The 20837-nt window shown below is 41.4% G+C and overlaps 1 protein-coding gene across 2 annotated transcripts in view; it reads left to right on the top strand.

Annotated features, from left to right (window-relative positions):
- TUSC3 (tumor suppressor candidate 3) overlaps positions 1 to 20837 on the top strand; it is a 285711-nt gene that overhangs the window by 148050 nt on the left and 116824 nt on the right. For both annotated transcript variants that reach the window (XM_034772412.1, XM_034772411.1), the window contains exon 6: positions 15489 to 15578. In XM_034772412.1, the coding sequence (XP_034628303.1) occupies positions 15489 to 15578 (90 nt within the window). The remainder of the gene's footprint in view (positions 1 to 15488; positions 15579 to 20837) is intronic.

Below are 20837 nucleotides of genomic sequence, written 5' to 3'. Positions count from 1 at the left end.
TACATTGTACCATAGGCAGGTTCCTAGTTGTGCTTAACCGTAAGGCCTTTTGTCATTTCAGTCCCATGAGACAGGATGAAATCCAAATGTGAAAAGGTAAACATTGCAGTAATATCTTCCTGAGTCTGTAGAAAGACAATTACCATTATTCTCCTTCCATTGATAGCTTTGCTAAGTAGCAATAGAGTGTATTTAACAAGACTTTTCTAAATTTTACTATTGATATTCCTAATCCTTTTGGCAGCCATGAATCTGACAAGAATCTGGTTAATTTTATCCAGCTGCTGCTTGGCAACACTATGATCAATATCAGAGTCAAATATTGGATATATTCACAGAAGAGGAAGACCAATGATGGATACCAGGCATGTGAGAGAGTACCCCCATAGTCCTTGTAGAGGAGGCTTGGGTGGGGGGGGGGAGAGTAAAGGGGACCATTTCCCCCCCTTACAGCAGCCTTAGAAAGTAATCTTTGCAATCATAAGAACTGTACATTTTATTTTTCTTAATCATATTTTGATAGACAAATATGAAAAACATGGTGGCTTATGACTTACCCTGGTGAGTGAATTTGTCAAGCCAAGTATGTAATTAAGTATATATAATCAATGTGGTTAGTGAGAACATAAGCAACAACATACGACAGCATATAGTTGAGTAATGCATACTGCTAATACTGTATCTAATGACAATCAGTTTTGCATGTGTAGCTAACACATTGATGAAGACAAAAATGATTGAGGTGATAGCTCAGTCTCTTCTTCCTTATCCTATCCAAATTACTTTTTACTGGTTTTGTTTGTTTGTTCTATGCTGTATCTAAACATAAATCTCCATCCTGCAATGGGCTCTTCCAGCACTGAACCACACAGTTGCCTGGGATCCCTTTGACTTCAGTAGAACTCCACATGAACAAAAGTTTCTACATGAGCAGATCCCTTTGCAGGACTAGGACCTTGGGTTGCAAGCTCTCTAGGGCAGGTACGAGTTCTTGTTCTTGTTCTATAAATGACTAGCAAACTTTAAGCGCTATATAAATACTAATGATGTATATGCATCTTAAAGTGCATTGTAGTTAGGCATTTTGGTATTTTTATTTGGTGCTTAATAAATATTAAAACAGTCAACTACTTTTTCATAAAAGGCCTTGAAAAGGGAATGTTAAGATGGCAATAGACAGTGTCTAGATAAGTGTGGTGAGTCATGCCTAAATCATCCCTTACAGAAGTGCTGAAGCAGTTATGAAGCATATAAATAATTAGTAAACACTTTCAAAAGTAGTCTGTCTCATGCACATTTTTTCTCTTTAAGACATTTAAAAGCTAATTTACTTGGGGCAACCTGGCAACAGATATAACATCTGCAGAAGGCTCTCACTTGAGATGGGAAATTTGGCAGTTATGACTGGTCACCATTGGCAGCCCTTTTTGAAGCTGATGCAGAGCTGAAGTGGGAATGGAGCTAATTTCAAATAGTAGTTTTTGCAACTCTGCTCAAATAAAAAAAAATATATAGTTAACAGTTTTTCAAACTGCCTTTTGAAAATGCCTTCTCCAATCCAGTAGTATCTTCAAAGAGGAGACATGTGAATTTGTGATTTGTTGGGACTTTTGTTGTGATGCGTGTGAGGTTTTTTTTAAAAAAAAATAAATTATTCTTCACACCAAGCCATATCCTTCTTTGAAGCTGTTTTTATACTACACAGACTTAAAAGTATTGAATCAGTTAGATCTTTCCAGTGTGAAAAATTGCATTACAACTTTTTTTCTTAACCTACTCTGGAGGGGGTGGGATGTGTGAAAGTGATCTCTTGGTTTGGATGGTTTCTTACAGTAAGTAGGAAGGTAGTCTAAGATGCTGACTTTGCCAGTCAGGCTTATCCAGATAACCTGTGTATAAAACTAAAATGAGGAAAAAAATACATATTTTTGATTTACATCTGTGCTGGATTATCCTGCATAATGGATATAGGGACATGTTCTTTTGTCACTTATAATGGTCATTTGGATTTTCACTTTGTGTATCGAAGCAGAATTTGGCCTAAAATCTTTGTCTTTTCTTAATAATTTGAGCACTATCATTTTAGAATAACAGTAGAACATAATTATATATGCCTTATTTTGTTTATTAGCACATAGTGTTTGCAGGGTCTGGCTCAGTAGAAGTTGAGTAGCTTGTTATCAGAAGTCTCAATTAGATTTTATTTGATTTGTTTGTTTTATAATAACTGTATACACCTACAACCACTCTGTGTTTTGCTTTTGTTTCCCAGATCTTTTTGTTTTAATTGGAAAAGAACAAATAAGTAGGATTTTTCCTTAACATTTCAGTTGGGGGAGGGGGGGAAACAACAACACAGAAATTAGTAATTCCAGTGACAACCAGCAAATGGCAAAAAATAAAACATGACCATAGTTTTTAATAAAACATTGCCTGGCACACTTAAGGGCTTTCAGAGCCACTAAGGTTGTCTACAGTGCAATGTAAGCCATTGGTCAATGGAACTCGAGTCAACTTACCTTGGGTTAGTAAATCCAGGGCTTGAGTGTTTACATTGAGTGTTAACCCTAAATTAAGAATTTTCTAACCTGAGCTCGAACCTGGGGCTCTGGCATCCACACTGCAATACTTAGTGCTGAGTCAAACCAACCATATCCCAGACTCCCTAGCGCCCACCTGAAATGTGTTCACTCTAGCCCTTTGACCATGGTGCACTGTGGGAAAACCAGACTGTCCACTCTGCACATTACAGCAAGCTTGAACAGCCTACCGACACATTCTGCTGAGCAGTCATTTTTGGTCAACAGCTACCAGAGCCAGAAACATGGAGGCACTTTCTGAAGAATTTATCTTGCTTGTGTGTTCATTCCTGTGTCAGGGAATGGGCAGAGCTTTTGTGAAATGCTGATGAACATTTCAACAGCGTTTTCTGATCCACCAGAGGCACCTGACACAGCTTATGAGGGAGCAGGAGAAGGAGAAGGCAGAGGAGGAGGAATACTGAAACTGGCTGATGCTTCTCAATATACTTGGTACAGTCAGCGATGCCCCCTATGTAGACCATGCTTCTGGAGCAGGGCCACAAGCATAGACTGGTGGGATCACATCATCATGCAGACCTGGGATGACCAACAGTGGGTCTAGAATTTTTGCATGAAGAAAGCTACATTTCCGGAGATTTGTGAGCAGCTTATCCTGACCCTTTAGCACAAAGACACAAGCATGAGGCCATCCCTGCCAGTCCAGAAGGCATGCTATAGCCATATGGAAGCTGTTGCAGATCAGTTTGGTGTTGGAAAGTCAACTGTGGGTAAAGTGGTTGTGGAGGTTTCTGAGGCAATTAGGTGTGTGGTTTACCCCAAGGTGGTAAAAGATATGCCTGAAGTAATTGCTGGCTTTGAGAGAATGGGGTTTCCAAACGGTTCTGGGGCCATTGATGGGACTTGTGTGTCTATAGTTTGCCCTCCTCAAGGAGCACAGAAACCACAAGGGTGCTACTCCATTGTTACGCAGGCCCTCGAGGACCACAGAGTGTAATTTATGAACATCTCCGTAGGTTGCACTGGAAAAGTTCATAATGCCAGGGTTTTTCACTGATCAGGAGTCTACATACATGGACAAGCTGGGACACTATTCCCACCAAATTACATTGTCATAAATGGAGTTACTGTCCCCACCATTATTCTGGGGAACCCCACATTCCCCCTTTTGCCTTGGTTTTAAAACCATACCCTGTTTTTAGAGGTTCTGGCAAAAGATGGTTTACTTACACTCTCAGCAGGTGCAGAATAGTTGTTGAATGTGCTTTTGGCAGATTGAAATCCCGTTTGAGATGTTTACAGATCTATTTGTATGCCAGTGTCATCAATACTGTCTGCATCACTCTGGCTTGCTGTGCTCTTCACAATGTTTGTGAAGTCAGAGGCAAGCCATTTCCCCCTGAATGGAGCTATGACAGTGAGTGTCCTCTGAATGGGTACACTCAGCCACAAAGTGCACTACACATCTGGAGCTGGATGCCCCCAGGCAACAGGAGACAGGGATGCTTTGTGCTCCCTCATTGTGGACTTGCATGGCTCAATGGAAGAAGGGAAATAGCACCTTTATGAATGTGCTTGGGGGGGCGCGGGTTATGGGGACTCATTGATTGTGGGGAGGAGTAGGGTGCTTGGAGATGTGTGCAGTGGTTTTAGTGCCATGCAATGTACTTAAGAATGGCATGGCCACTTACAAAATAGGGGTTGGGAGGTTAGTCACAGTAAGGATTGATGTAAGGAAGTGATTAAAGTATGAATTGTTATAGGTAATTATATTGAGGGATAGTTTTTGCGTACTAATTCCTAATTGTCCCTAATCATGTGTTTACCTTTATTATTTTGAATACACATCATATGATGTGAAGCAGTCAGAGAAATACATTTTCTTGATTAAAAAAAGAACTTTATTTATAAACATGTACTAGAAAAGTACAACATTCATTCCCAGGCAGGCCATTACCACGCCAAAACCCAAGTAACAACAGTACCTTACAGAAAAATAAAAACATAAATAAATATGTGTCTGACGAAGTGGGTATTCACCCATGAAAACTTATGCCCCAATATGTCTGGTAGTCTATAAGGTGCCACAGGACTCCTTGTCGCTTTTTATAAATAAATAAAAACCCAAAGTGCATGAACAAGTGCAAACAGTGAAACCATGTACAAGACACAAGCCCCCTACTGTGGCATGTCCCCAGGCCAACTATTCTCCAGGGGTCTGGAATAGGACAAAACACAGAGGGTTATTGTCTCAAATAGCTTACTGCAGCAACACAGAAAAAATACTCGTGGAATTTCAAGGACATAAAATGATACTTTTACAAACTGAACTTTAATATATTGCAAGAAGGATGCCACAGAGCACAGAAGCTCCCTGGGCACAGCCTGGTTAATCACAATGAAAGAATTGCAGGCCCAATAGTTAGTTAAAAAATGCAAAGCTGTTTTTTTTAGTTTAGAAGATTGCAAAACTACTTAGGTTTGGGGGGCAGAGCTGGGGGAGACTTCTGTCAGTGGCAGTGTTACAAAAGCATTTTGTACGATTTCAGGCCTTCCACATTTTGGAGAACATAACAGTGCTTGCGATGCCCAACTGGCAAAGGGAGATGTTATTCCAGGCTGCTGGTGGGAAACCTGCAGTGTATGCAGGTGATGAATTCAAACATATAGTGACTAACAGCATAACTATGAGTGGTGTGGTATAGTCAGCTACCAAGGTGGCCCATGAAAATATGCCCTTCCCTGAAATATGACTACCTATCTGGAGTTCCTATCTGGGGTTCCTGCTTCAGAAAAATTTATCAGCACTCAGCTGTAAGCCCAGGATTGGGTCATAATTCATGAGGGAATCAACAGGATGATGTGTTAGCTTCTACATGGCTTAACCTGTTATGACTACATGTAAACATGTTGAAATCCAAAGACTTCCTCCTCCTCATCTTCAGCACATTGCTGGACAAAATTTCAAACCATAATCATATTTGGAACAAATGATTTTGTCACCTCTTGACTGCATGGACTACCTGTAACTGAAATGGACTATATTTATGAATGCAACACATTTCTGCAAACACACTCACAAAGTTCACTGTTTCCAGGCAGCTCAATAGACTGTAGATGGTTACAGAGGCACCTATCTACAGGCATGACAATATAATGTTGTTATTTTCAAGAAACTGCAATGGCCCTAGCAAAAATCTGTGTCTTTCTGGTAAAAATACACTTTAATGATGTTTACTATTTTCATGTCCCAGTCACCATTTTGAACTCCATGTTGTGGGGACGGGGGCGGGGGCAACAATGCTGCTGGCATACAATCTGCCACTAGTGGATACATGCTGCTAGCTGGTGATTCTCAGAACTTTTGCATTGGTTCATAGAGTGGAAATCCCTCCCATTGCTCTATTAATAAACATAAAAATGGAGACAGAAACTTAGTGGGCTCAGAAGTGGCTTCTGTCCAGTCTGTGTCTGTTGCAGGCTCTGCAGTGTGCTGTTCCGTCGGGGGGAGAGGCGGGTTAGATCAGCTCCTCTGGGTATGGACCTAGAATCCTCTGCTGCTGGCTCACATCAGTTCCTATGCTGGTTTTCTGGTACTCAGTCTTGAGCCACTTAATCTGGTCCCTGCACTGGTCACTGGTCCAGTAAATTTGAAAAACTTCCAACTTCTTCATTATTTGCTAGTATGCATGGTCATTTCTGGTATTCCTAATAAAGTCCACAGTTTTGCTGGCCTTGCACCAGAGATCAGGCTGTGCTCATGACCATGAAGCAGCACCATTTGCAAAAGGCTTCTTCTGTTCAATTTCCATTGCAAACACAGAAGGTTTTCTGATGGTGTTTGTAGCTCAGTGGTCAGAAGACAATGGAGGGGTTAATGCTGACTCACTGAGTGGCTGCAGTACACCAAGAGTGGTTGCTTCCATTTTCAACAGAGTAGATTTAAGATTCTTGGGATAGAGAGGGCAAAGGAAGTTGACCCATGGGATTGTGGGATACATTTTGCAGGACTCCCAGGACCTGAGTCAACCAGGGCTGTGTCTACACTGCAAAGTGATAGGGCTCGAACCTTGGATCAGGACTTGACCTGGACAAAGACCTTGCGTGCCTTCAGTATTCTGGGACTCTGGGTCCAAGCCCTGGGTTAGCATGATTTGTGAATGGAAGGGGGGTTAGGCTTGAGCCTGAGTGTGAGGCCAATCTTACATTGCAGTGTAGACATACCTTATGAAGTGCTGGTAAGAGAGCTCATACACTGTAAATGAGCTAACCTTTGCTTGTGCACCACAGCTCTCTGGCCTTGAACTGTCTGTTCTCTGCTGAGGCCACTTATGAGTGGTTAACTACTACTTAGAATTTGAGTACAACCCCTGCAACTGCATAGCTTTTATAGCTTCCATGAGACACAGAGGCAAATTTGAGCTGAATAGACCTGATGGCTTTTCTGAAAAAAGAATAGTTGTAAAATGAGTTGGTAAATTATTGAATATAGAAGAAATTAGAAGATAATACCTTGATGCATCTGAGTCATCCCTTGATTTAAATTATTACCTTTTTAAAATAGACACAAATGTTATTAACACTTCTATTTCTCAAAGTTCATGAATGCATCATTAATTTTTATTATTCCTGTGCTACTGATGGCACCAGTATCTGCAGTATTCTGTTTGTTCTTAACCTACTAGGGACTCTAGTGAGTTGCTTTGTATTGTGTAAGCGCACAAGAATTTTAATTAACTTCAAAAGGCACAGAAATTGGTCTTTCAAGCCTGTAGCAGTTTTTAATAACCTCATAGATAGTTAGTACTTTTTATAGTGCTACTTGTTAAACATAGCGAGCACCTCTTGTACAAAGTGACACAGCAGGCCTAAATTATGTGGGAAAACCCCACAAAATATGTGGGAAGGCCAAGAATAGAAGAGAAACTCTCCTTACAATCCCTAACAGCCTGCTTCCTGCTATAGGCCTTCTTCCTATCTGTCAAGCCAAAGGAGGTGGGCTCGGATACACTCAATGAAGCCACACCAGGTGCATAAGTATACCCAGTTTTATTGCCAAAGTATAATAAGCTTCCCAGCCTTCATGCATTACTAAATATGTGCTTTCCAGCAAGCAAGCAAGCAAGAATCAATGCTTACACCCCTCCTGCTATGGGCAGTCACGGACCCTCCAGCCTTGTCCTTGAGGGCTCGTAGCAGGCTCTGCTCCAGTGTAGGGAATTCCTGGGCACCCACAAGGCCTAGGTCTGCAGGTGAAACTGTTTGTCTAAATCAATTCTCATAGCCATTTTTATCACCATTTCCTTCTAAGGGGGGGCATATTCACCCACAAGCAGGCTCTGGCAGGAGTCACTGCTGCTCTCCAGTCCCACACTCAACTTTCCGGCCTTCCTTATCTCTTTACTTGTTTATTCAGTCCAGTGGCTGCAAGCCAGCCCGGCCGGTCAAAACCAGTTCACTACTAGCTCGCCCCGAACTATGCTGTAACAACAGCCCAAGGTAACTTGCGGTGAGCCCCAACAATATCACAGACCAAGCTAACTCAGCTTGCCAAGCTCCCAAGTGTCTCAGCTGTCTGCTGCCGCAACTAGGTTCTAAGCTTCTTTTCTTCCTTAAGTGGCATGTAGCAAGCAGTAAGTGAAAGGAATTAGTGGAGGGGAGGTTCCCGAGAGTCCAAAATGGGCAGGGCTATACTTAAGGCTGCTGCTGGGAAAGTTTGCCAAAGGAGAGTCCCAGGTCTGCTGGAGCTTAGTATAGGTATGTTCCCAGCTGACCAGCACTTAGAGCCTTCAAGGGAAAAACAGCCCTGACCTCCTTCTCCTCTTGCTAAACTCTCCTGGTTCCATTTTGACAGAGTTCCTAAGATGCACAGGAGGCAGACATTTTGCATACAAATTGTTCCTCAGATGGACGAGAATGCAAATATAAATGTGTAAGACAAATCACAAATTACTGTGTTATTCAGTGGGAGGGAGGAAGCTATAATTCTGGCACAGACCTATGGATGATAATGGAGAGTAAATCAGATAAACCCTTAGGTGTGTTTGAAAATCCTATCTGCAAGATTGTACAGCCATATAGAAACAAAGAGGCCAATGTGATTTGGAGCTACATAATCAGAAGTATCAAATATAAATGTATAATATTTATAAACATTAAGAGTGTGCTTGGAATATAGTGTTCTGTTTGTATACTTTACAAAGTTTGAAGCATATAAACGCCAATGATAAAGAGAATTTAGTGACACATGGGTTGTGGCAGTAATGGGATGAATATAAAGGGCAAAATGAGCCTGAATATCAAGGAAAAAATTACTGAAAGCGAGATCCATAGGATTATTGAATGGTTAGTTAAGGGAAGGGTGAAAGCCTGTCTTTGGGACATTTAAACCTAGACTGGACAAAAAGCCCTAGAAAATACTGTAGAAAACAAAGCTACATTGATAAGGGACTAGATGATCTAAATATCTTTTCCATCTCAAATTTCTATGATACAGTTTCACAGTGAAACCATTTTATGCTTACATTTATGTTTATCAGATTTTTCACTCATTGCTTCAGATTTATCGATGAATGATTAATAATACTTATTCAATAGGATAAGCACATTAAGCATCCTGGGTGTTATAAAATATTCTAGACATTCTAACATTGGAGTCAAGCTTTAAGTTGCCATGGCTTACCTGTGCAAGCCAAAATTCCCTGCTTGGGGAAGAAAAAGTGAAGGAAAAGTGATATTTTAGTCTACACAGAAAGAAGATCTGATAGGCTTGTACAGTATTCTACTAAACATTGTTCTCCTGAGATTCATGACCCTTATTGTGTTGTTTCTGATGTTGTATAATAGCCCCGTGCTACCTCATTTTTGTGTACATAAGTCAAGGCTACAAGATTTAATTATTTCAAAATTCTGGCTTTGACCCCCCCAATAATGCTTTTGCCAAGATTTATATTTGTAGGCTATGCATCCATTTTCCCTAGAAATGGTCTGTAAAGTGAGACTTTACATAGTCTGCAGCAGACTGGGGATAGTCTTGCCTGGTTATTTGTCAGATTCAGTCCTTGATAGGTAACAAAGAAACATTTTGAATCATTCAGCTCTTAAATTAAACCCAGTACTGTGTCAACTTAGTTTTTATTAAGAGATAATAAATTTTAATTTTAATTGGAAATAAAACAGATGAAAAGAAACAAAACATCCACATTCTTACATTGGAATCTGTTCAGGGAGTGGATCCCCCTTGTGTTGCTCTTCTCCCTCCCGGATGCACCACCTTCTTCCTCATTTGGACCCCATAGAAGGCATTCTAAAGGCCTGGATACACACTGGAGGGAGAGGGCGGAGACTGGGTATACCAGGGAAAGAGTGGGCAGGCTAGGAGGCCGGCCATGGGAATGGATAATCCAGAGCATAGTGCATTGAAATGTAAATTTCATTATTGAGAGAGGCCATTTGGGTGAACCATCATTTTATTAATATTTCCTCATTTAATAAATTTAGTTCAGTTATTGTGAATAAGTTGGTCAACATTTGAAGAAAAAATTACCCTATGGACTTCTTTCTGTTGGAAATTACTACATTGTGAGGAGGTATATTTCAATATTTATATAACAGAGTTAAGAAGGACTAGAGATTTGTGGTTTAGCTTTCAGTTGAGAGATTTGTTAAGAAAAATTTAAAATATAAAAATATTTTACTCTATATAAATTGAATTATACTGTCCTCCAATGTCTTTCTCACCCCCATTTTGTGTTCTTATCTTATCTTCAATCTCAACTTCCTTGTTATCTTAATGTCTTAAAAACATCTGCTAGCTCCTGCATGACTCATCAGAGGAATCACAATAGAAATCCCTCGGCAGGCTGCATTAGCAAGACATGAAAATAACTGTTGATTCTCTTTCTTCAGCAATAGAAACATAGTGCCCCCCCTGACTTCAACGTCTGATACAGAGAGGTGCTGAGCACCGGAAACTGGATTAAGTGCTGTTAGGACTTAATTAATAGCAATAAACTTTGGTTTGATATATTTTATCAATTTGTAGATATAAATGTATATGAAAAAGCCCTTCACAAACCTAAGATTATTAGCAAAAATGTGGCTCTTATTTATTTTGGCTAAACATTTTTAAAGTGTATTATGTTCCGTTACGACTCCCCTGAACCAGTCTTATATTTTAAGGCCCAGATCCTGCATGTTTTTAACTTTAAGTACTGTGAGTAGCACTGCTGAAGTCAGTGACAGAGTGAGGGTCTAATTCCTTGTTGAGCTTGCTGCTTTAATTCTTGTAGAATGTTATTATGTCCTCTTATTTAATCATTGTCATTCAGCCAAGCTATACATATTTAGGTCGTGTGCAGAATGTCCATGTTGAGAACATAGGAAACATGTTTAGACTTTACAAATTTTCCCTTTCTATTGCTCTGTTTTCTTGTTAATCCAATGCTGGACTATCTTCTTTTTCTCTTTTTATATAGCGTCAGTGATTACTGATATGGCAATGATTTTTATTCTGTAGATTCTGAAGCATTGCCTTCTGCAAGAAGTAATGCACATTATTAAATTTTTTCTTAGATTCCAAGCGTAACTTCACAAGTCTCTTCCTATAGGGAATTTCATTTTTCTATAGACTCCATCATAGTTCTTTGTCTCAGGTATGTAAATCATAGTTCCATAGGAGATTTATCTAATTATTTCTGAAAATAGGGATGGAGCTTTCTTTCAGGAATGTTTGTGGTGGCAACTCTTTCCATAGCATTGCATAAACCTGGAACCAAAGATGTTTGCTAAGCACTTGCCTAAAATCTGTTGTACTAGGTAAGAGATTGAGGTGACTTGAAGAAAACTTGCATATTTTTCTAAGGGCTCGTGTACACTTACAGCACTATAGCATTGCAGCTGTGCTACTGTAGCACTTAGTGAAGACACTACCTATACCAATGGGAGAGCTTCTTCTGTCAGTGTAGGTTGTCCATCTCCTTGAGAGGCAGCAGCTATGTCGACAGGAGAAGCACTCCCATTGACATAGCACTATCAACACTTGAGGTTAGGTCAGTATGTGACACTGCACCCCATATTCGTCATAGTAATATTATTATGATATGATTATGGTATAATTATGATGCATTTTGTACAAGACGGGTCATGTAAGGTGTCATTGGAAAGTTATGATTTGCTGAATATGATTATTCTATGTGAATGCATGTATCATTTTTGTATCTGAAGTTATAAATATTGACTATGTACCTGTTATATCTGTATTTCAAATGTGACACCCACTGGCAAAATGCTTTCAGCCTAGATGGCTGGTTATGAAGGACTATTCAGGGTAATGGGTCATTAGGAAAAAACAATAGGCCTTAGAAGAAGCTTATCCCCACCTGGTGAGCCTTCCTGAGAATGCTCCAGACAGCCTATAAGTAAAGGCTAAATTTTCCATACCCCTGAGCAATATAGTTATACTGATATTTTTTAGTGTAGACTAGGCCTAAGAGTGGTAAGAAATTTACCGTGAGCCCCTGCTACTGACATGGAATCGTAGAAATGTAGCATTGGAAGGGATCTTGATAAGTCATCTACTCTAGTCCCCTGGGGTTTTCTCTAACCTGTTCTTAAAAATCTCCAAAGATGGAGATTCTACAACCTCCCTAGATAATTTGTTACAGTGCTTACCTACCCTGTCAGTTAGGAATTTTTTTCCTAGTATCTAACCAAATTTTTTCTTGCTGAAATTTAAGCCCATTACTTCGATCCTGTCCTCAGTGGATAAAGAGAACAATTTATCACTCTAATCTTTATAACAACATTTTACATACTTGAAGACTATTATCATGTCCATCCTCAGTCTTCTCTTCTCCAGACTAAACATTGTTTTTTCAATCTCATGTTTTCTAGACCTTCGGTCATTTTTGTTGCTCTCCTCTGGACTTCCTTTTATTTGTCCACATCTTTCCCAAAGTGTGGTTTCTAGAACTGGACACCAGGGCCGGCTCCAGCATTTCTGCCGCCCCAAGCGGGGGGGAAAAAAAAAAAAAGCTGCGATCGGCAGCGGCAGTTCAGCGGCAGGTCCTTCGCTCCTAGAGGGACTGAGGGGCCTGCCGCCCCCGAATTGCCGCAGGTGCCGCCCCTTTCCCTTGACTGCCCCAAGCACCTGCTTGTTAAGCTGGTGCCTGGAGCCGGCCCTGCTGGACACAATACTCTACTTGAGGCCTTGTCAATGCTGAGTAGAGTGGAAGAATTACTTCTTGTGTCTTGTTCCTGCTCCTACACCTGAGAATGATGTTCACTTTTTTTTCAGCAGTATTATATTATATTTAGTTTGTGATCCACAGTAACTCCCAGATTCTTTTCTGCAGTACTCCCTCCTAGGTTTTTATTTCTCATTTTGTATTTGTGTGATTGATTATTCCTCCTAAGTAGAGTACTTTGCATTTGTCCTTATCAAATTTCATCCTATTTATTTCAGACCATTTCTCCAGTTTTTCAAGATCATTTTGAAGTCTAATCCTGTCCTCCAAAGTGCTTGCAACCCCTTCCAGCTTGGTATTGTACACAAACTTTATAAGTGTACTCTCTGTGCTATTATGCAAATCATTTATGAAGATATTGAATAGAACCAGAGCCAGGACAGATCCCTGTGGGACTCCACTCAATATGCCGCTTCAGGTTGACCATGAACCATTGATAACTATTCTCAGAGTGTGGTTTTCAAACCAATTGTGCACTCACTTTATAGTAGGTTTGTCTAGGCTATATTTCCGTAGTTTGTGTTTGAGACGGTCACGTGCAACAGTATCAAAGGCCTTACTAAAGTCAAGATATAACACATGTATTGCTTCCCCCCCACCTACAAAGCTTGCTAGGTGTCAAAGAAGGATATTAGGTTGGTTTGACAAAATTTGTTCTTGACAAATCCATGTTGACTATTACTTATCCCCTTATTATCTTCTAGGTGCTTACAAATTGATTGTTTGAGTAGTTGCTCCATTATCTTTCCAGGTACACCTCTACCCCGATATAATGCTGTCCTCGGAAGCTAAAAAATCTTACTGCGTTATAGGAGAAACCGTGTTATATAGAACTTGCTTTGATCTGCCAGAGTGCGCAGCTCCGGCCCCCGCCCCCCCCCCCCCCCCCCCGCGCGCTGCCTTACCCCCCTATATCTGAATTCATGTTATATCGGGATAGAGGTGTACCAAAGTTAATTTGACTTGTCTGTATTTCCCTGGGTTATCCTTTTCCCCCTCTTATAGCTAGATACTATATTTGTCCTTTTCAGTAGGGCCTGCTGACTTTAAGACATTCAGCTTGTCTAAGTAATTTTTAACTTGTTCTTTCCCTATTTTAGCCTCAGCTCCTACCCCATTTGCACTGATGTTCACTATGTTAGTAGTCAGATCACTGCTAAGCTTTTTGGTGAAAAGCTGACACAGAAGGGGCATTTAACACTTGTCCATTGCTGCATTTTCTGTTATTGTCTTTACCTCCTCACTGAGTAATGGGCCTCCTTTGTCTTCCTTTTGCTTCCAGTGTATTTGTAAAATGTTTTCTTGTTATACTTTATGCCTCTAGCTAGTTTAATCTCGTTTTGTGCCTTGGCCTTTCTAATTTTGTCCCTACATGCATGTGTTTTTTTTAATACCGAACCTTCATAATTTGACCTAGTTTCCACTTTTTGTATGACTCCCTTTTGAGTCTCAGGTCATTGAAGATCTCCTGGTTAAGCCAGGGTCATCTCCCTATTTGTCAAATCTAGGACAGGCTCTGACCTAGTTACTTCCTCCACTTTCTGTAATGACAAGTTGTCTGGAATACATTCCAAGAACTTGTTGGAAAATCTGTGGTCTGATGTGTTATTTTCCCAACACATGTCTGGATAGTTGAATTGCCCCATCACCACCAAGTCCTCTGCTTTGGATGATTTTCTAAGTTGTTTAAAAAAGTCTCATCCACCTCTTCGTCCTGGTTAGGTGGTCTGTAGTAGATCCCTATGATAACATCACTCTTGTTTTTTAACCTTTTATCCTTACCCAGAGACTTTCAACAGGTCTGCCTCCCACTTCTATCTTGATCTCAGTGCAGGTGTATACATTCTTGATATACAAGGCAACACCTCCTCTGTTTATTCTCTGCCTGTCCTTCCTGAACAAGTTATACCCTTCTATAACAATATTTTACCCTTGTGAATTATCCCACCAAGTCTCTATGATGCCAATTATGTTGTAATTCTGATTATTTGCTAGTATTTATAGTTCTTCCTGTTTATTCCCCATACTCCTTGCATTATTAAACAGCATCAAAGATGTTCATTAGATTTTTCCCACAATATTCCCCTCCATATTGTCTTTCTTTTTCCCCTACTATAATTTGCCCATTTTCCTTCCCCAGACTCTGACACTTCATCCAGATCTCCATGTTCTGGAATTTCCTGTGTGCTTTTGTCTCCTGCTCCCATCAAACTTACCTTAAAGCCTCCCTCGCTGGGTTAGCCAGTCTGTATCAGAGCTATTCTTCCCATTCCTGGCTAGGTGGCCCCCATCTCTGTTCAGCAGTCCTTCTTCTTGGAACAGCATCTCATGGTCAAAGAACCTGATGCTTTCCTAGTGACATGCACATTCTTTGTGTACAACCATATATATGTGGGAAAATAAGACTATTAGATGTACAATTTTCTAAAGCTCTGTTTTGGTCTGAATCTGATCCCATTGAAGTCAATGGGAGTTTCTACCATTGACTTCACTGTAAGCAGAATTATGCCATCATTGAATACTTCTGAAAATCCTATCCTAAGCTTCTAATAGCTGCAACTGTTTTGTTTGGGCATGCCCAGTGAAACAAACCTATTCAGTTTCAGTGCCCAAAACAAAATTAGGCCCAGTGAATTTAATATAGAATGATCTGGCTTTACACCTTTGTCTTCTAAGTTTCATATTTTCTCCTGTTTTTCAGTGTGTTGTGTTTGCTATGACTTCTGGTCAAATGTGGAATCATATCCGGGGACCTCCATATGCTCATAAGAATCCTCAGAATGGACAAGTGGTGAGTGAATTTTTTGCATCAGTATCTAAATTGACTTGATTGCCACAGAGTTCTGCAAATCTAAAGTACAGTGGGAAAATGGATCAGGATCACAATTCAGGAAACGTGAATATTGCCTATTGTGGAGTTTAACAGTTAGATTTTCAAAAGCACGCTGCACCCAACAGCTCCCATTTGGACACCTAACTAAGTAGCCGTGTCTTCAAAACATCTTAGCTTCTATTTGTGCACCTAAGCAAAATGGTTGGATTTTCAAAGGCACTCAACACCAAGCAGCTCCTGCTGATCACAGATAAATAAATGATATGCTTTTTTGTAGGGATGTTCTAAGTAATAAGATTAAAATGTAAACTAGTCTGAACTTTCACTTATTCTTCAAGCTCAGCTCAGAAAACTGTCAACTTCCTATGAGCTGAGATCTGCCATCATTGCTGCTATGTATCCCTGCTACTGTGGTCAGAAATAAAATGCTCATAGGAGAGGGAAAACACATTTCCAAACTACTCACCAACATGCACAGTGATTTGCTGAGAAGGGGGAGCAAAGCCCCCTGACTTCACCTTTGAGAAGGTGCCAACAGGTGATGAAAAGGTGGCCTAGGTTATTATTCATCATTTTGAGTATTTACCACTGCCAAAAAGTCATTGGAGTGGAAGCTTACAAGGCTTGCAAAAACTCTGGCAAATGTCCACCTTTTTTCCTACTTAATGGAACTTCTAACCATTTTCAATTTTTCCCATTGCTAGTTCACTTGCCTGTTGTTTAGGCCTAAAAGAATAAATCCTCTCTATTTCTTTTGATTAGGGTTACCATATTTCAATACTGCAAAAAGAGGACACTCCACGGGGCCCTGGCCCCGCCCCAACTCCAACCCTTCCCTGCCCCAACTCCACCCCTTCTCCAAAGTCCCCACCCCAACTCTGCCCCCCGAGCACCCCGCATTCCCCCTCCTCCCTCCCACCCCCCGGCTACTGCTGTGCTGGGGAAGTTGCTTCGGCCCCCGCTGCGGTGGAGAGCGGCGGGAGCCGGGAAAGTTGGAGCCAGAGAGGAGGCGGTGCTTTACCATGCCTCCCTATTTTCCCGGACATGTCCGACTTTTTGGAAATTCCTCCCGGACGGGGATTTGAGGACCAAAAAGCCGGACATGTCTGAGAAAATCCGGACGTATGGTAACCCTACCCCAGAGCTGCCTCCCGCCCGCCCACCGGAACCCCCAGGCCTCACTCCAGAGCCGCCTTCCACCCACCCGCCAGACCCCCCAGGCCTCACCCCAGAGCCACCCGCTCTCCACAGGGCCCATCCTCAGCCTTCTCCTGCCTCAGTGCCTCCTCTCCTGAGAGCCTGCCCTCTGCAGCCCCCCCACTCTCCACAGCCCCTGCCTCAGAGCCCCCCGCCCCCTCCCATAGCCCCCACCTTCCATAGTGCCCCCCACCTTCCATAGCACCCCCACCTCAGTCCTCTCCTTCACCTCCCTCCATAACACCTACCCTTTATTTCCCCACCTCCTCCCATAGCCCAACCCCTCCACAGCCCCCCACTCTCCACAGCCCCTGCCTCAGAGCCCCCCACCCCCTCCCATAGCCCCCTCCCCTCAGAATCCCCCCCACCCTTCACCTCCCTCAGGGGAGCCTTCACCCTGCTCCCAGCCGGACCCGGGGAGGCTGCGGCAGCTCAGGCTGCGGGAGGCGCTGCAGCGCAAGCCCTTCCCGGGTGGGGGAGCTCGGGCTCCCGGGAGCCGCTGCCGCGCGACGAGAAACGTTCCCCTGCGCCAGGACCTGCCCCTAGACAGTGGCTCCGCCGGGGGGAGACAGCCCCGGCTACACGGACTGCTGGCGGGGGGCTCCTTGCATGGCCAGAACGGAGGGGGGAGACTGAGGCTCTGCCAGAGCTGCGGGGGATGCTCGGAGGAGGGAGAAGTGGCCGCGGGTCCCCCGCACCAGCAGCTGGCTGCAGAGACGCCACCGCTCCTAGCCGTGGGGCACAGGGTTGCAGCAGCATGGGGGGTTGCAGTCCGCAGGCTAAGCGAGCTGACACCCCAAGAGGAGAGGGGGCAGTGGGTAGGGTTATCATACGTCCGTATTTTCCGGACGTTTTTATATATTTAAAAAATCCTCCCGGACGGCAATTAACAACTAAAAAGCCGGACATGTCCGGAGAAATACGGACGTATGGTAACCCTACTTTTGATGCTTCATATCCTAATTGGAGTAGCAGAAAGTGATGGCTTGAATTTGATTACTGACCCACAGTGTATCAGGATTATAGCAGGAGATTGATGACATAAAATGACGTGATTCAGTCTGGTGCTTTGTTATGCAGAACTAGATCCAATAAAGTGATAAATAATGTCAGTAAAACATTGTGATTAGAAGGGTTTAGAATTTTTCATTAGTGCCTTGGAGTATTTAATGTATAATGTCTTCCTACAGAGTGACAGAAAGGTGAAAGATGTCAGAGAAAAGACACTGTCCTAAACAATTTCTTCATATCTAGTTTCATACATATCATCCTTCTTAAAGACTAATTTCTGCTGTGCTGCCTACACTAAAGCTAGTTGAGTTATATAAAAAAATGCCGACGTTATTCCACTTTCCATAAATTTTGTCATCTCAACTGTCTTCAGATTGTGAGCTCCTCAGACTAGGGGCTGTCCCTTCTTGAGTATCTGGGAAGCTGGAATGTGAGTCAAGAGACCTAGATTCTATTCCCAACTCCGTCGTTGATCTGTTGTGTTACTTTCAGCAAGTCACTGCCTCTCTCAGTGCCTCTTTCCCACCTCTCACCCTTTGTCCATATTTTTTATTTAGACTATAGGCTCTTTGAGGCCATGACTGTCTCATTATGATTTTATAAAATGCTTAACACAAATAATACGTTTTAGTTTCTGAGATGTCAAGAAGGATTTGGACACAGGCTACTAGTGGTCTAGTTTGTGAACTATTGACCAATGTAATTAGGGGGTCAAAGCAAATTTCAGTTCATAACTGGTAGATAGATCATCATTTTCAGAAGTCTGATATAGGACTTATCAAATATTAAACTAGAAGTTTCGTGATATTTGATATACCTGGGCATATTTTACTGTTTTGTTTTTTTTTTTCAGATAATAGTATTGTACATTTTTAAAGTCACACTCTCAAGGCTTTAGTTACATATATTTTAAGTTGGAGTCATAACAAATATATACAGCTTTTCTGTGATATTTATGTGGCCTCTTTGTTAATTCATAATAGCACTACTTGGTACTTTATCACAATTGTTAATCTGTACATCTTGATTATGTTTACAAACATGAGTAAGCAACATTATCCTTGGATACATGAGAGATATGGATAGGTTACATCCTAAATTTATTAAATTTTGTGTTCAAATTTGTTCTCACTTTTGTGCATATAATACACTGGATGCATAAGTATGACCCAACTGTGTGCTCATGTGTGTATCAGTTGTTGCATGCACACTCTTGAAAAGGCATATAAAGGCTTAGTAGTTTTAATGTGAGATTTAAATCCTCTACGATTGAAGGGATTTTCTGCTTTTGTGGCTGGAATCAAGGTTGACGCATAGTGCATGTTTTCACAAGTCCTGCTTAGCCTGAGATGCACCACACTTTTAAAGAGAGCATTCTATCTTTAGAGCCCTCCATAGATACAAAATTAGTATCCACATCTGATCCACAGTCCGCAAACATGGATATCTGTGGATTTGTAGGGCTCTATCTTTATGTCAACTGTACGTTTATGAGGCCAAAAAATATTTACTGCTGATGGTTGAGATATTGTTGAGCTGCACTTCCCAGATGTTGTGGATCTGACCATCTGTGGGATCAGGTGGGATTTTTTCTCCCTTGGGGCCAAATTGGCAGGCTGTCGGGGAAGGGGGAGCTGTTCACCTTCCTTGCAGCATCATGGATGCACAGTTTCAGGTTAAAAGGAGTGTGAATAGTGATTTTTAAGGTTAGAAAGAGATATAGAAATGTTTTGGTTTATCTCAACTTGAAGCTGGTGTTCAGTGCAGATAAAGGGCTGAAAGAGCCAGCTCCCAGAGAGAAGTGTATATAGGAGGCCAAGGATATGGCTGGTGGATCTTTTTTGTGAAGACTGTGAAGTCATGGAGAAATCTTAAGCCTTTGCAGACTGAGGTACCTGCATACCACCTTGTTGGAGAAGGGTGAGCAGATTCAGAGATGAACTGAGTGTTAGGGGCAAGGCTGAAGAGGACCAACCCTGAATTGCTGGTTATATGGTATCAGGCCATTTAACCCCCCGTTGGATTCAGTTAATTGCAGGGAGATAGTACAAGTTCAGTCAATAAGTTACAGCCTGTTTTAAATCCATCTCTTTGTTTCATTCACTTCCCTGTTCTGATCAATGGTAAATATTGGCACCCATTTCACTTTCCACCTATGATAGGTGTTTATCCTCTTTACGGTTTTGATGGAATTGCTTGATTTTTGTGCTTGTGTATTCACTCTGACTCATGCAAAAGGCTGCAGGATGAAATATAGGATTTTGAAGACTACATCATAAATTATTATCAGTGATGTCCCTTCGCTGTAAACTTGTTTAGGTCTGATAAAAGGGATGGTTACTACATAGGTGCTTTAAATCCCAAGGATTGCATTATAGATAATTATAATGGAATACATGTTCCTGCCCTTCTTTCCTCATTCAACCAAACTCCTCTGTACAGCTTTTTCTACAGCTACCCTTTCATAGCATCCTATTAGTCTGTAAGTACAAATACTTGATATATTTTTGAAAACTGACTTCTGTTTACTTTTACACAAAATAAGTTTTAGTAAATTGAATGTACATGTAAATTAACATAGTACAACATAATGTAAGGAAAATCAATAACTAGAGCTGTGTGATGCTGGGATTGGTTTGCAAGTTTATTTGGCACAATTTAGATGTTGTCTAGTCTGGCACCAGTCAAGTGCTAATGGTCCACTTAACAGTATGATACATCAAAACACCACTCATTATCAGATTGCTTAAGAAGAGTATTCAATACCACAAAGACATGGGATGTAAAATGAATATTTTTGTAATGGAAACAATTTTGCTCTGTTCATTTTATTCAGTGAATCCAAAGATTTATCAAGGATACACCCTTTAACTTAGACAACTTCATTTTACATTGTACAAACTAAAGCTTTCAACATCTCTCAATCATTTTTAATTATTATAGGCTGGCTAGATGTGGTATGTAGTTTAGCAGATTACAATCCCCTAGATGGAAGGATAATGTATACCA

Source organism: Trachemys scripta, chromosome 5, assembly GCF_013100865.1.
Source record: "Trachemys scripta elegans isolate TJP31775 chromosome 5, CAS_Tse_1.0, whole genome shotgun sequence".
Lineage (NCBI taxonomy): Eukaryota > Metazoa > Chordata > Testudines > Emydidae > Trachemys > Trachemys scripta.
The sequence above is the reverse complement of the archived record's forward strand: the minus strand, read 5'-3'. Positions and strand labels throughout refer to the sequence as shown.